A 14,593-nucleotide genomic window follows, 5' to 3' on the forward strand; every position below is an offset into this window, starting at 1 on the left:
ATCTCACCCTCCCCACAGGAACCTGCCAGGATTTCCTTCTGCGCATCAGCGGCCGGCAGCGGAAGGGAAGGCGCTGGCTGTGACCTCCCTCCGCGTGGACGGCCCGGGCCCCCTCTAGGCAACACCGTCTCAGAGCCCATGCTCCCGGCCCCAGGCCTGGCCAAGTCCAAGCAAATATGAATGGCGCCCAGACGTGTCTGCAGAGCCATCTCTGGTCAGGCACCCCTCCCCCCACCCCAAAACTTATCTGCGTCCCCCACCCCAGCCTTCCAGCTGCACAGCGCCTCATGGGGCTGAGTCGCCACCAGGCACATGTGACCCGCCAGCCCCTCGTCCCCCAGCCACCCAGCCCCTCTACCAGCTGGCCTCCCTGCCCTCCCCCCCACCCCCTGTGGCTCTGACCCGCCCCCACTCACTCTGCTCCAAACACAAGAGCTTTCCACCCACTAGGAGCCAGCTCTCAGCCTCAGGCCTGCTGTTCTCCCACATTTTCACGGCTCCTTCTCACAGCCTCAACTCCAGCCAAAGGTGTGACATTTGCAGGAGGCCTCTGGTTTGCACCAAGCTCCTGTGCTAGGCCCGAGGAACTAAACCAACCCCAGCCGCTGGGCCTCAGTTGATTGCAGAAGCCTCTGTAGCCAGTGAAGTGACTGCCGGCACCGGGTGTTGATTCGCAGACGGAGACCAGCGTTCGCTCAGTGCGGACAGTCACTTAGGCACACACACGGGAGCAGGATCGACCGGGGAGGGGGCAAGCAGCACGAGGGCCGCCCAGGGGCAGGGCGTCTGAGGAGCAGCTCCAGCTGTGGTGGTCCGGGGTCCGCTGTCCGCCTCTGTGCTGACTGACGGGGGGGGGGGGTGCTTCTACAGGCAGGAACCACCTGGGAATTGGAGGATCCTTCCCACCCCCAGCCAGCCTGGGCCAGGTCCTGGAGGAAGCAGGAGCAGCCCGGCAAGGAGGAGGCTTTGCTGGACAAGGAGGAGGATAGCATTACAAGGGGGGGTTGCAGAGACTTCCAGCTCACTCAGACCTCAACTAGCTGCCTGCCTGCTCACCCCACATCATAGCCAATTAAGCTGCTTAGACCTCACCTGTTTTCTATAAATGCTAATCAGCTCTTCGAACTTTTTTTTTTTTTTTTTTTTTTTTTTAAGGTTGATTTATTTGAAAGAGTGACAGAGGCAGAGAGCAAATGGCTGCGATGGCGCGGGCTGGGCCAGGCCAAAGCCAGAAGCCCAGAGCTCCATCCAAGTCTCCCACGTGGGTGGCAGGGGTCAGGCCCTGGGCCGTCCTGCTGCTGCTTTCCCCAGCACATTAGCCGGGAGCTGGAGCTGGCCAGGGGTGGAGCGGCTGCGACTTGCACCTGGGCTCTGATACAGGCTGCCAGCATCACAAACAGCGGCTTAACCCGCTGCGAACCCAACACTAGCCTCCATCAGCTCTTGTCTCTGCACACCTGGAGCATCAGCGTGTCTTGGGACCAAGGCGTGCTGTGAATAATCGGCAAGGGTGGTCATTTTTGTTATGCCTGTTACTGCTGGGGAAACAGGCTCAGAGGAGTTGCCGTGGATTCGTTTCTGAGAGGAGGAGCCTGGTGGGGGCAAGAGGCGCGGAGTCACCACACAGACCCCGGGATTCGGGTGAAAGCAGGCCAGAGGCGAGCAGCCCGCAGACTCGTTTATTTCAGGTGCTACAGCTGCTTATATAGCCAAGACAGCCAATCCAGTCAAGGGGAGGTCTATGCCCTAACCAATCACAGCATGTTGCTAGGCAGTTTCTGAAGCCATCCAATCACAGCCTGTTGCCAGTCAGGCTCCGTTGCCATGTAGTTTCCAAAGCTATCCAATCAGCCTGTTGCCAGGCAGGTTCTGTTGCCAGTGGCCATCTTGGCATGGCCTTCTCATTCCACCACAGAGAGGCACTAGTTCCACCAGGGTTAGCCAGGCCTGGCCAGGTGTGCAGCCCACAGGGCCTCTTCCCAGAGAGCGGTGCTGATGACCCCTAGCTGGGCACAGGCGCCCTCTTCTCTCACCACAGCTGCTGCAGAAGGCAAGAGCTAAGCAGAGCCAGGCGGCCAACTCGGCTGGGGGCCTGGCCTGGGGAGTACCCCCTGCCCCTCTCCTGAGCATGAGGGCACCAGGCTCGGCAGGCACTAGGGGTGTGAATGCAAGAACCCCCCCTGGTGACTGCTTCCACGTCCTGCTCCTCCCTGCAAACTCCGTTCCCTACACTTTCCTGGGTCTGAGGGAGAACAGGGGACAGCAGCAGGCCAGGAACCGAGCTGGCCACTCGCCACCACTCCATAGCCCTGGCGCCTGAGGTCAGGCAAGGAGGCCGCGCTCTGGCCACAGGAACAGGAGCAAGCGAAGGGCAGCGGGGTTGGCTCTCCACAGAAGGCTGGGTCCCACTTCAGCCCGGCTCTCTGAGCACTGGAGCACAGACACAAACGGGCACGGGCCATGTCCCCACAGGTCCGCCCCTGCCGCTGTTTGAGGGCTGTCTCCTCAAGACCCTGGGTCCCCACACGCCAGCAACCCTAGCCTCAGGGCCTCGCCCTCTCAACAGGTCACGCCCCGAAGAGGTGGGCCTGCCCTACTGCCCAGGCTGGGGGGATGGGGGTGCCCAGGGAGCACCACCAGGGCTGCACAGAAGAGGTGCCCCAACCCCAAATCTCCACATCCCAGCCACTGTCCAGCTCCTGCAGGGCTGGCCCATCTCCTCCCTCGCCCACGCCAACCACGTATGGGCCGACGCACTGCTCAGACCCCAGTGACTCTTGAACTACGAGCCACAGACTGTGTCAAACTCTGCTTTATTGGAATAGAGAAAATAGGCAACGGGGATCACGCTTGGTGCTGCCCCACCCCTCTCAGCCCCAAGGCCGGGGCACTCCTGCCCCAGGGCTCTGCCCCGAGTCTGCACCTGGGGAGAGTGCGCGTGGGCGGCAGCGCTCATGCGCACCCCACCGCCAGCGTTGTGAGCAGCAATCGTCCACAATGACAGTGACCGTGACAAAGGACTGGGCGGGCCTGGGCGGGACGCTTTGGGAAAGACGTGAGAGTCACGCACAGCTGCGGTGCACGTGCCGCGGGCCGGGGACAGACGACACGGCCACAGGGGCTGCCGGACAGCCCTGCGGGCTCCCCCCGGCCTTACAGACAACAAACTGACGACGTTCACGTTCTGGGCGGGGACAGCCAACTTAAGGTACCACACGGGAGGCGACAAGACTCAGAGCCACGAGGAACGCAGGGCTAGCCGGTGAGCTCCACGGGCAGCTCTCGGCCACACAGGGCCTCCCACTGACGGGCCAGCAGCGAGATGAGCTTCTCTCGGCTCTCAGCACTGGGGACAAACACCTGCCACTGGACCTCACGGCCCTGGCCAGCCCCGGCCTGGCTCCCCGGCTCCTCCCCAATGTGGTCTAGGGTGACGCTGCCCATGAGGTCGTGGCCCTGCACATCGTCAAAGACCAGGGTGAGGGCCTGCGGGTAGGTCTGGTAGCCCATGAGCACGCGGTCCAGGTCCCGGATGCGGCGGCCGTCGTCCAGCCGGTACCGGTCCCTGTGCGGCGGCTCTTTGGCAAACTCAGGCAGCGGGTAGTGGACACAGTCCTCGTCCAGGAGGAAGATCTCGGCACTGGTCAGCAGCAGGGTCTTGGGGCGCAGGGGGCCCCTGCAGTGCCCAGGGGCCGGTGGCCCCACCTGGAAGGCCTGCACGTAGAGCAGGATGCTGAGGCCCTGAGCCTTCTCCGGCTCGGCCGTCTTCTGGGCCACGATGAACATCAGGTCCCCAATCTCCTCCTCGCTGGGGTAAGTGAACTTCACACGGCTCGGGTGGATCAGCTCATAGTTCTCCATCTTCCCTGCAGAGAGAGCCACGGGGTCTGCAGCCTGGGACTGGCCCGAGCCCCGGGGACCCCAGCTCGGGGACGGCAGAAGCCCCACAGGCCAGCAGCCCGGGGCAGAGACTGCTGGGATGGAGAGGCCGTGCCGCAGGGAAGCCTGGAGACCGCGAGACGCCCCCCTGCACCCCGCGCTAGACAGGGTACCTGTGGCCTTGTTCCCGAACTCCGAGTAGAAGTCCTTGTCCACGGGCTCCGGCGAAGGCGTGCGCTCCAGCGAGGAGAGCGCAGCCATGAGGTGCTGCAGGAAGCAGTGTGTCAGGTAGCTGTCCCTGGTCAAGCACGTGACCACCTGCATCGGGGAGGAGCCTGTGGGAGGAGAGGTGAGCCTGATCCCTGCCCCCACGTCCCCAGCAAGCCAAGGCCAGCAGGGCCCGTGTGGGAAGCAACACAGGCCCTGGGAGGCAGCCATTTTTGTGGCAGGAAGGGCTGAGATTTTTCTGGAAGGGGACACGCAGGCGTTAGGAAAGAGCTTAGCTTTCTCTCTTCAGGAAGTGTGAGTCACAAACATCCTGCCCGGGCCGGCTGCGCTGCCTCTGGCCGGCGCGGTGCCGCTCCGCCCCTGCCCTAGCGCCGGGCCTGATTTCTGCACCCTCAGCAGTGCCTGAGGCGGCTTCCTCCGCCGCCCGCCTGGCTCGGAAGCCGGGAGATAACTCGGTGACACTGGCCTTCGCGGCAACAACACAAAACACAGCAGGTCACTCACCCGTCAGCCGGAAGTGCTGGTCAAAGAGCCCCACGTTGACCGACTGCAGGTCGCAGAGCCGCAGCACAGAGCACTGGGAAATGTGGAAGGGGCTGTTGTTGTAGTCGGTGTTTTTCTGATGCCAGAAATCTGTGAATGGGACAAAAGCACTCAGGGTGGCCGTGGCTCTAGCAGGGGAGCCCGAGGGTCCCAGGTGTGCAGCACTGTCCAGCAGGAACAGGTCCCCTTGGCTGAGCCTCCAGACCACTGGCTAAGGCACCCACTGGGGTCCCAAAGGGCTCAGGCTGCCCGATGCCTCCCCGTCATGGCCAGCAGCTAAGCCCTCGCTGGGTTCTGGCTCAGTGCAGCCATCTTTGGCCTCACGTCCCTGACAACTCCGGGAGGGAGGTCCTCAGGCAAGGGACTCCTGGCCCAGAGCAGCTGGGCTGCCCGAAGCCACAGCCGGCTGCCCAGCACGCCGAGCGCGCAGCCCTGCCCCTACCCTGCAGCGGCTCTGAGAAGTAGCGGCGGAGGCCGTCGTGCAGCACGAAGTACACGGCCTTGGTGGAGAGCAGCACGCAGGCGGTCACCTCGAGCCCCGGGGTCTGGTAGAACACCACGGACGACCACAGCAGGTGCCGCAGCTCCTCGTTCTCCACCTGACACAGAGGGCGGGGTGCTTCTGCAGGAGAGCAGGGCGGGGCGGGGGGGGGTGCGCTTTCTCCCCTCTCACCCTGGGCCCGGGCAGAGACCTCTGGGCAGGCACTGCCTCCGCAGAGCACCGCTGCCAGCCCCACCACCCTGGGGACCAGCGTGTCCCGGGCAGCCACTTCATGTGATCAGCAGGACTGTCAGCTCAGAGGCGGAGAGGAGTGAGGGTGCAGGGTCTGCCCTGGGGGAGGGGTGGCCGGGTGGGGGCAGCTCAGGCCTCACTGGCAGCGAGCTGCAGGAGCTGAGCGTGACCGGAGGGCCCGGCCTCCCGACCACGGCCGACCCACCCTCCCCCGGCGCCGGCGCGGCCCTGCGCGGGTGCTACCTCAGCGATGCTGCTGTGGAAGAGCTCGAGGACGGCGCGCCCCCGCAGGCTGGCGATGTGCTGGAGCGCCGGGCACACGGGCAGGTGCGAGGGGACCCGGTTCTCTTCCGAGGTGGCCTGCAGCAGGTGCTCACTCGGGTACTGGGTGGGGCTCTCGGCGTGTGCCAGACCCCCCACGGGGGCTGGAGAAGAAGCTGGGGTCTCCTCCGGAACCGACGCCGGAGCCGGAGCTGGAGCCGGGGCCTCCGCCGGGTCTGGGGCTGAGGCCCCTGCAGGCGCTGGGGCTGCAGCTGGAGCCTCCTGGTCATTGCTGCGTCACCCAATCCCCAAGAGACACCACATCAACAGGGGTTTCACACCACACACTTCTCAGGAGTGGACAGAAGGGCAGAAGGTGGCAAGTGTGGGCTTTGGCCCATGGGTGGAGCAGATGGCTCATCTGAGAAGGTGGCAGTGGTGCTGACAATGCCACTCCAGCGTGCAGAGCACTGCCCAGGTGCCCAGGACCGGTGAGAATCAGAAAGTCCAACTGCCACTCAGCTGGGCCTCGGGGGCAGCCTCAGCTCCCCCCAGCCACCACTGCACGTGGCCAGGCTGGGCTGCCGCTGCTCTGTTCTAGGCACAAGCCCAGATACTGCCCAGAACCTTACAGACCGGAGGGCAGGGGCCCTGCAACCAGACTACAGGCCACGCCCACATTCAGAGGAGTTCTTCACGCACCGTCCTCTCCTGTGGACACAGTCCAGCTGTGAGAGAACCTGGGGCTCTGATACTGCACTTGGCCAAACACCCCCCAGAAGCCTCTGGGCTGCCCTCCTGCTGTCCTGGGAGCGAGACGTGTGAGCTGGGGAGAATCAGTGCCCCATGGGCACAGCCTGCCGGGCTTGGGAGTGGAGGAATTGGAGCCCAAATGCAGTCCATAGCCCCCCACGGTAGAGGGAGGACACGTGCAGGACCACCCTCTTCACAAGCCGCTGAAGGGGCCGGGCACCCCCAGAGAGCAACTGTTGGGGTGGGCGGTGCCAGGAAATGCTGGGGAGGCAGTGGTGGGACAGGGTCTCCACTGCCCACACTGGGGAGGCCAGCGCAGGGTCCACCACATCTCAGGGGACGGAGGTCAAATGAAGGACTCGGTCCCAGAAGGCGGCCCCTGCACACCTCCAGTGAGCAGGGAAACAGGAGCCAGAATGCCCCCCAAGGGCCCTCTCTACGCCCCGCCCCCGCCCAGGGCCATCCTGAGGAAGGGGGAAGCCAGGCTCAGTGGGGCAGGGCAGCGTGGATGGTGAGGAAGAGCCGGGACGGGGCCGCCAACTCTTCCCTTCGTCTCCCCAGCAGGAGGCGGAGGTGCCCCGCACGGCTCACAGCTGCTGCTCTCAGCCAAGCAGGTGCCGCATCAATGGAGGAAGCCCTGGAGCTGGTCTCTGAGACGCCACGGGCCTGAAGCAGAGCCCAGCCACAGCTCCAGCCACAGGACTGAGAGCCTGCGGGGGGCCTGGAGGCCACGCTGCACCCAGGAGAGCAGAGTGGACAGGACCAGGGCCATGGTGCTGCCCTTCTGGGCTCACAGTGCTGCAGCCTGTAGCCTCCCAGCTGGGCAGATGAGGTGGGGGCAGGAACCTGGACCAGCCCCTGCCTGGGGAGGGACCGCTTTCCTCGGCCTCCTCTGAGGGCATAGAGGAAAAGAAGCCGCCCAGCACCAAGCCTGAAGGAGCCAAGAGCTGTGCCAAGGGCAGCCGAGAGCCAGGAAGAAGCCAGGGAGCAGAGGCACGGTCCACTGACAACCTGCAAATGCTTGGAGACCGTGTGCGTGCCAGCCCCACCCACACCCCTGGGGCCCGAGAGCCTGGTGCAGTCTCACCTGGCCCTGCCCTCAGCAGGCTGGCTGTCTCCCCGGGGGCTCTGGGACCTGGCCCTGGTGGCAGGGCTCTTGGCGATGACCACGGTCTTCAGGTCCTGCAGCGAGGCCCGCAGCTGATTGTAGACGCGCAGGAAGTGGAACTTCTCGTGGGGCAGCACAAAAATGGCGGTGACGAAGCGGTAGCCCACGAGCAGCTCGAGGACGTGGCCGTCGGCGAAGGCCCCACGCGGCTGGGTGCAGCTGCGCGTGGGGTCCAGCAGCACTGTGGACAGAGGCACGCGGCTAAGCTTGAAGCTGTTGCGGTTGCGACAGTTGTGGGTGCCGCGGTTGGGCATGGGATTGAAGTCAGCCTTGATGACGTTGAGATGCTGGGGCGTGAGCAGCAGCCAGTAGGGGATGGCGGCGGACTTGACGGCCTCGGAGGGCGCGCAGCAGGAGCGGCGCACGGCCGAGCAGAGCGTGCAGCTGGCCCACTCGATGTTGCCCGAGTAGTCCCCGGCGGCCGTCTGCACCATGCGCTTGTCGCTGTAGACCAGGTAGACGGGGAAGCAGCCCTGGCTGCGCTCCTGGCAGCCTCCGGCCACCTTGTAGAAGGTGAGCAGCTGGCGCAGGAACTCCTGCAGGCTGGTGTGGCTGCCGTAGAGGACGGGGCTGCAGAGCATGGCCATGTGCTGCGGGGCGAAGCAGGCGCGCAGGTCGGTGTGGAAGTCGTGCAGGCTGGCGGCGTCCGAGATGATGAAGAGCGCGTTCTCGCTGTGCCGCACCTTCAGCACCAGGCACAGCTCCGGCATGAGGAAGCCGAACTCGGTGAGGTCGCCGTGCGGGAAGCAGAAGACGAAGCGCAGGGAAGAGAGGATGTGCTGGCTGCTGCCTCGGGACTCCTGGTGCGGGATCTCGAAGACGGCCACGCCGAAGTCCGTGAGCACCAGGCAGGCGGCGAACTGGCGGATGCTGCCCTGCACGTGGATCAGGAAGCACCACAGCACCTTGAGGACCCGGATGTGCTCCAACAGGAAGTCTTCATCTGCGCCCAGCGCCCACTCCAGAGCCAGGCGCGCCTCCTCGGCCGCCGCCGCCGCCGCCTCCTCCTCCTCCCCCTGGCCACCCTCTTCCTCCTCCTCCTCCTCCTCCTCCTCCTCCTCCTCCTCCTCAGCGTCAGGGGGCCCCATCTCAAAGTAGCGGTTCTCAGCAACGCCCTCGCCGTCGTCTTCCTCCTCGCCCTGGCCTTCCTCGCGCCGGTTGGCAGCCTCGATCCAGGCGGGCAGCTGCCGCTCGATGGCCTGCCGGATCAGCGCGCTCAGGCGCTGGATGAAGTCCTGGTTGGTGGCCGTGTAGCCGATGCAGGTGAAGGGCAGGAAGATGATCTGGCCGGACCCGGGCACCACCTGCACCTCCGGCTCCGCGTGCTCGGGGCTGTTTGGGCTGTTTGGGAAGAGCCAGGTCAGAGGCATGGGGGCGGGCGGGACCCCCTGCTTGCCTCCTGAGGAGCCTGCTACAGCATTCTGGCCCTAGCAACCAACCTGTGGGTCTCAACTCAGCCAAGCCCCTCCCAGGACAAGGCATGGTGGGGAACAGGGAACAGCTGGGGGCCTGGGATTGAGTCAGAGGCCACCATTCAAGGGGCCCAGACCCCAGGCATGCAGCACAGCCCTGCCCGGACCACACTCACTCCCACGACAAAAACGCCCCGGAGGACTGTCAGTCTTTCAGAGACGCCCACCAGTGCGGGAGCCAAGGAGCGCGCCAGGGCATGAGCCCACGGTGCAGAACGGCTCCTCCCGCGGTGCCCAGCAGCTTCCAGGGACGGGCAAGCGGGGTAGGGCAGGTTTTAGGACTTCGCATTTATTGGTTGGTTGTTTTTTCTCATTTATTTCAAAAGCAGAGATGGACAGAGATCTCCCATCTTCTGGTTCACTCTCCAAATGCGCACAGCAGCTGGCGCGGGGCCAGGCCAAAGCCAGAAGTGAGGAACTGTCCCTGGGTCTCCCACATGAGTGGCAGGGCCCAGCTAACTGAGGCACCACTTGCTGCCTCCAGGGTATGTATCAGCAGGCAGCTGGAATGGAGAGTGGAGCTGGGACTTGAACCCTGGCCCTCTGACAGGGGAGGCGGGGGACCCAGCAGCACCTTAACTGCTTCACGGGTCCCTTCCAAGTCTTCCAGGCCACCACAGCCCGGGCACAAAAGACAAGCGTCAGAAAGCAGCTTCTGCAGACAGAGCATTTCAGGGCTTGAGGGCCGCCTGACCCGCGCCAGCCTCTAGGAGCCCCGTCGCTCCTAGCCCACGGGCCCCACAGAGCAGCCCAGGCTCTGGGTGTTCATCCGCCAATCCCTCGTCAGGGCGACACGTGCCAGCGAATCCAGGGGTCCGAACTCGGAGGCATATCGCAGCCGTCTCGGCTGTGTCTACTCCAAGGAAGAAACGGTTCCACAGGCCCTCCGCCAGCAGAGGGCTGACGAGCAGTGGCGGGCACCTCTAGCCCACAGACGAGCCTGGAAAGCCTGCTGGCGCTCATCCCTACCTTGCACCGCCAACGGCTCCTGGCACGTCCCTGAGCTCGTCACAAGCTGCCTGATAGACAAGAAAAGCGTCAGCCCCGCCGGCCATAGCCGTCCTCAGCGCTCCCTGGAGGCCGCGCCTGGGGCCCCAGGGGCAGCCCCACCCCGTCAGCACCCCAGGACACGGCAGGGCTCAGGCTCCCGCCTGACTGACTCCCAGCCCCACTCCCAACCTCGGGCCAGGGCCTGGTGCTTCTCTCTGGGGATGTGGCATCTGAGGACTCCTTGTACCATCCTGGGTTCGAGTGGACAGCTGACCGCCTTGGTCCAGCTATAACTAGCCAGCAGCCAGCAGCAGAGGTGGCACAGCCCTGGCCAGGCCCTCCCAGTGGTCTCTGAGCAGTAGGGAAAAACCCAGGACTTGGGAGCAGTAGTGAAAGACCTGTGTGACCCTGGAGAGATGAGGATCCTGCAAACTGTGCCCGCATCACCTGGTCACGGCCTGTGCGGCAGCACAGCAATGGGGCTGCGGGGAGACTCAGGCACCAGGCCGTGCCCCGCACACAGCCGACCAGGGCTCTTGCTTTCCTCCCCTCCCCACCGGACACAGGAAGCGGTTCCGGAGGTGCTGGAGTCACTGCGTCCCACCCAGAACGTGTCCTCGTCTACGAGGGCTACAGGCAGGAAGGGCAGATGGGCTCCAGTGGTGCCAGGCAGCAGGGGAGGAGCTCTGTCTTCCCAAGGGCAGTTGCTCACCGGGCCCGGGGGTCATCTGCCTCCATCTGCCCCCAGGGTCCAGTCAGAAAGAATTGCCTGGTCCCATCCTCTGAGACCAAGAGAGGAGAGGCGGAGAGAGGCTCGACACAGGGCCCTAACAGCCAGGTCAGGACAGGAGCCTCACGCCAGTGCAGGCAGCGCTCGGCACACTGCAGCCTGGAAGCAGCTGCCGCACACAGGCAGGCCGCTCCCTGGAGCAGACAGCTTCCCCGGAGGAGCCATGCCAGAGGAGAGCATTACCTGTCCTGCAGGGAGGGACTCCAAGGACTCAGAGCACTCCCGGGCAACGGGCCGGTCCTCAGCAGTCAGGCTGTCGGTGGACGAGAGGCTGCTGGCCAGGGCTTCCTCCTGCACGAACATGATTCCTGGAGAAACCAGGGGTGGGTGGGGCAGGACAGGGCGGGGCAGGGAGAGCAGCTGTTCAACACCTGGGGCGGGGGCCTCAAGGCTGCCGGCATGGCCAGGGGCTAGCCAGACCCCAAAACCCAGCCACGTGGGTTAGGGAAGAAATGTGAAACTGAAATCTTAAAATAACTCAAGGAAAGCACAAATGACTGCTCCTCTAATCTCGGAGAGGGAGGGGCTGAATATCACCCAAAGGAAGAAAATGGTACATTTGACTACATCAACACTTAGCTGCTGAAGATAAACTTTACAACAAAAGGAAAGAGTGTTTGGTTTATGTGTACTCTGTAAAAAGCTCTTACAGATCACAAAAGTCAAAGAGCCAAGGAGACCGCAGGGGACGGAGGACAAGCCACCAGGAGCGGGCAATGGGACTACGTACGGCACAGCGCACGCTCTCACCCTCACAAGCACACATAGAAAAGCAAGTGGGAACAGGAGACCAGCTTGGTCTCACTCTGGCAAAGGAAGGCCAGACCCTTTGACCTGGCCCAGGCTCACTGGGCAGAGGCGGGCACAAGCCGGCCCATACTGGGGAGAGCAGTGTGGTGACAGACACGTCTGTCAAGAGCCTTAAAGGTGGTTGTTCCTAGAGCAGCTCCCAGGAAAACTCTAGATGTGACCCCAGCCCCTGATCTGCCACCACTGCAGGGTTCCCAGGATGTACAGGGCACGGGACCCCTTGCCAGCTGCTGCAGGCTTTGCCCCTCCCACACACACCCCAGGCTGCAGCCAGGGCCTGCTGGCAGCAGACCACACCTGTAACCTGCCCGGGGCCACCTCACTGGACAGCAGCATTGTGGCTCACGCACCCTGGAGGTACATGGGGTTTTTAAAGCCCTGCTGAGGCTGTTTTGAGAATACAACCTGTCTGGACCTCTCGCTCCAGATGGTTTGCAGGCCAGGTTTAGCTAGGGGCCTTTATGGTATGCCCCACTACAGCTGGCACAGCCTGGTTTTCCCACCAAGCCATCACTGGCCAACGCGACTCAGACCCCAGAGGCCCACAGGTCACGAGGCCCTGGTCCAGCTCAGCTGCGGCGCAGGACAGGACTCACACAGCCCCGGTCCCCTGCCCACAGGCAGGGCAGGCAAGTGGCCCAAGCCAACACCCCACAGGGAGCAGCAGCAGGGGCTCCGTGGGTGGGAAGGGCGGTGAGCACACAGCCATGCATGAAGCACCCGCAGGCTCTCCACTCTGTGTGCCTCCCAGGAACACGCTCCAGTCCCAGCAGCCTTGGAGACCACCTCAGCACCATCCGCACTGCTTCTACATCCTGCGAACTCCCACACCATGGCTGCTCTCTCCCCACGAGGCTCCAAGCTCCTCAAAGGCACGGGGCTGGTCATCTGACCACACAAGGAGGCGGCGGGAGAGGGACAGAGCAGTGCTAAGCGCGCCCCACAGGGGCCCATGCGAGCTTCTGCGTATTCACCACGCTGCATCAAATCTAAGACGTGTGCACGTGGCGCCATCTTGGCCTCAGCAGGAGGTGTCCCCTGGGAGGCTCCCCCATGCCTGTCAGGAGTATCAGCCGCAGACAGCAACTAGGAGGTGCCACCGACCGAAAGTGCATCTCCGTTTCAGAGGAGTCACAGGCAGAGACGTGTGCGCTCAGAACCGACGACGCAGGCACATCCACTTCCCAGAGTTTTTGAGAAAACAGCTTCAGAGAGGCTGCAAGTCGCTTGAGGTCACACAACGAGGGAAGCCGGACACAGCCTCAGCTGCTGACCCCCAGGCCTGCTCCTCACCCCCGTCTCCACGCCTTCTCAGCTGCCAGGTCTGGCTGCAGAATCAACGCTGCCATTTTGCACATCTGCTCCCAAGGGTCCTGAGGCTCCGGGGCGCCGACCACTGGCTCACAGCTTCTGCGACGGCGGGGGCTGGGGCTTTCTCGGTGCTCCCTTCAGGCAGGCCCTGAGCGCCTGGCTTATTCACAAGCCCACTCTCTCCTGGAGTCCAGTGGGGAGCGACAGGTGGCAGTGAGCGCAGCCGAGGCTCCCACAACGTGAGATCTCCCAGCACCCAGCAAGGCCAGGGAGCCCCGCTAATCCCCACAGCCGTGCTATCCTGCCACTGCCCCCCAAGCCCCGCTGGACGTGAGGGAATGTGGACAGGGACAGTCCGTCCACTTCCTTCCTGGCCCATGGCCTGCACAAACAAGTGGTCAGAAAGGGTCACCCAGCAGGCAGGCGGGATGGGGACATCAGGATAGTGCTGTGACAGGGGTCTGACCTCTGCTGTTCCTCCCCGAAAGGAAAGAGCTGTGCACACAACGACATCCAGTGCAGTTTTATTTAGAAGAGGTGCAAATCTGGCGACAGTGTCTCAGTGTCCAGGGACTGGGGAGGGGGACAGTCCCCCGGGGTGGTCTGGCAGTGAGGGAGGGAGAGCGAGGCCCGGGCTGGTGCGGAGACTTCGCCGCCACAGGGCGCTGCCCACAGCCGCAGCCTCGGGCAGACCCCAGCCCCCGCCCCGGGTCTGCTCCTCACGGGCGTGCTCTCACGCCTGGCTCACTGACTTGCCAGATGCTGACTGCGAACCACTGCGGCCCCGGCCGCCAGGACCACGGTGTCCCAGGCCCCAGCAGCCTTCAGCCATGTGGCTCCCCCGCGGGGCTCACAGCGACGCCAACCTTCCTCCCCTTTTATGCAAAACATCACAACCCCAAACTCTCGGTGAAGAGCCCGACAACTGCTCAGGTCCCTAGCTCCCTGCTCCCACTCCTAGGAATTCTCCTCCGCGTCTCGGCAGGAGCCCTGGTGCTTGCTGCTCTGGGTCAGGCCTTTTGCCTGAAATGGCGCCCCTGCTTCCTGCCCAGGCCTCTCTCCCTGATAGGACGCCGCCTCTCCCTCTCCCTCTCCCTCTCCCTCTCCTTCTCCTCCTCTCCCTCCTCCTCCTCCTCCTGCTCCTCCTCCTCCTCTTCCTCCTCCTCCGGCACTGAGGTCACAGCTGTGTGTTGCCAGCAGTGAGCACTTCACCTCCCCCTTCCCCAGGACCTCATCCCTCTAAGAGAGCACCCCCACCTGTGGGGTTGCCAGGTCAAGGGATGGGAAGGTTTTTCTGGCTCTTGCAACACAGGGTCAAACTGTCTTCCCAAGACCTCACACAAGTCCTGCGTCTCCAGGAGCCGGGGCAGGCGCCGTTCTTCCCTGCACGTCCCGAGCCTCAGCGCCACTCGGAACGACACAGCCTCCCCTCTTGCGTGGGGGCCGGGCCAGCAGACACGCTCACAGCACCTGCTTCACTCACTCATCTCCGGGGGTGCCTGGGTTCAGAGGTGAAAGCCCTTTGAAAATGCTAAGGCAGCAGGCAGAGGAGAGGGACTGGTCTTCCACGGGTCCACGGGGACAGAGCCCCCACCTTGGCCCCACGAGCACAGGGTTTTGTGGCACCATGAGAGCCAGAGATGAGGCAATGTAAA

The 14,593-nt window shown here is 63.9% G+C and overlaps 1 protein-coding gene across 3 annotated transcripts in view; it reads right to left on the reverse strand.

The window, feature by feature from the left end:
• Positions 1–2,794: 2,794 nt before the first annotated feature.
• Positions 2,795–14,593, reverse strand: part of NISCH (nischarin) — a 36,291-nt gene continuing 24,492 nt past the window's right edge. For 2 of the 3 annotated variants that reach the window (XM_008260770.4, XM_051852340.2), the window contains exons 14-21: positions 11,001–11,125; positions 10,007–10,056; positions 7,485–8,906; positions 5,627–5,936; positions 5,093–5,249; positions 4,612–4,740; positions 4,053–4,214; positions 2,795–3,866 (exon numbers count right to left, since the gene is read on the reverse strand). In XM_008260770.4, the coding sequence (XP_008258992.4) occupies positions 3,256–3,866; positions 4,053–4,214; positions 4,612–4,740; positions 5,093–5,249; positions 5,627–5,936; positions 7,485–8,906; positions 10,007–10,056; positions 11,001–11,125 (2,966 nt within the window). In that variant the 3' untranslated portion in view covers positions 2,795–3,255. Of the gene's footprint in view, positions 3,867–4,052; positions 4,215–4,611; positions 4,741–5,092; positions 5,250–5,626; positions 5,937–7,484; positions 8,907–10,006; positions 10,057–11,000; positions 11,126–13,446; positions 14,438–14,593 lie in introns of those variants that run through there. The other variant, XM_051852341.2, reaches the window with a different exon arrangement.

Source organism: Oryctolagus cuniculus, chromosome 10 (genome assembly GCF_964237555.1).
Source record: "Oryctolagus cuniculus chromosome 10, mOryCun1.1, whole genome shotgun sequence".
Lineage (NCBI taxonomy): Eukaryota > Metazoa > Chordata > Mammalia > Lagomorpha > Leporidae > Oryctolagus > Oryctolagus cuniculus.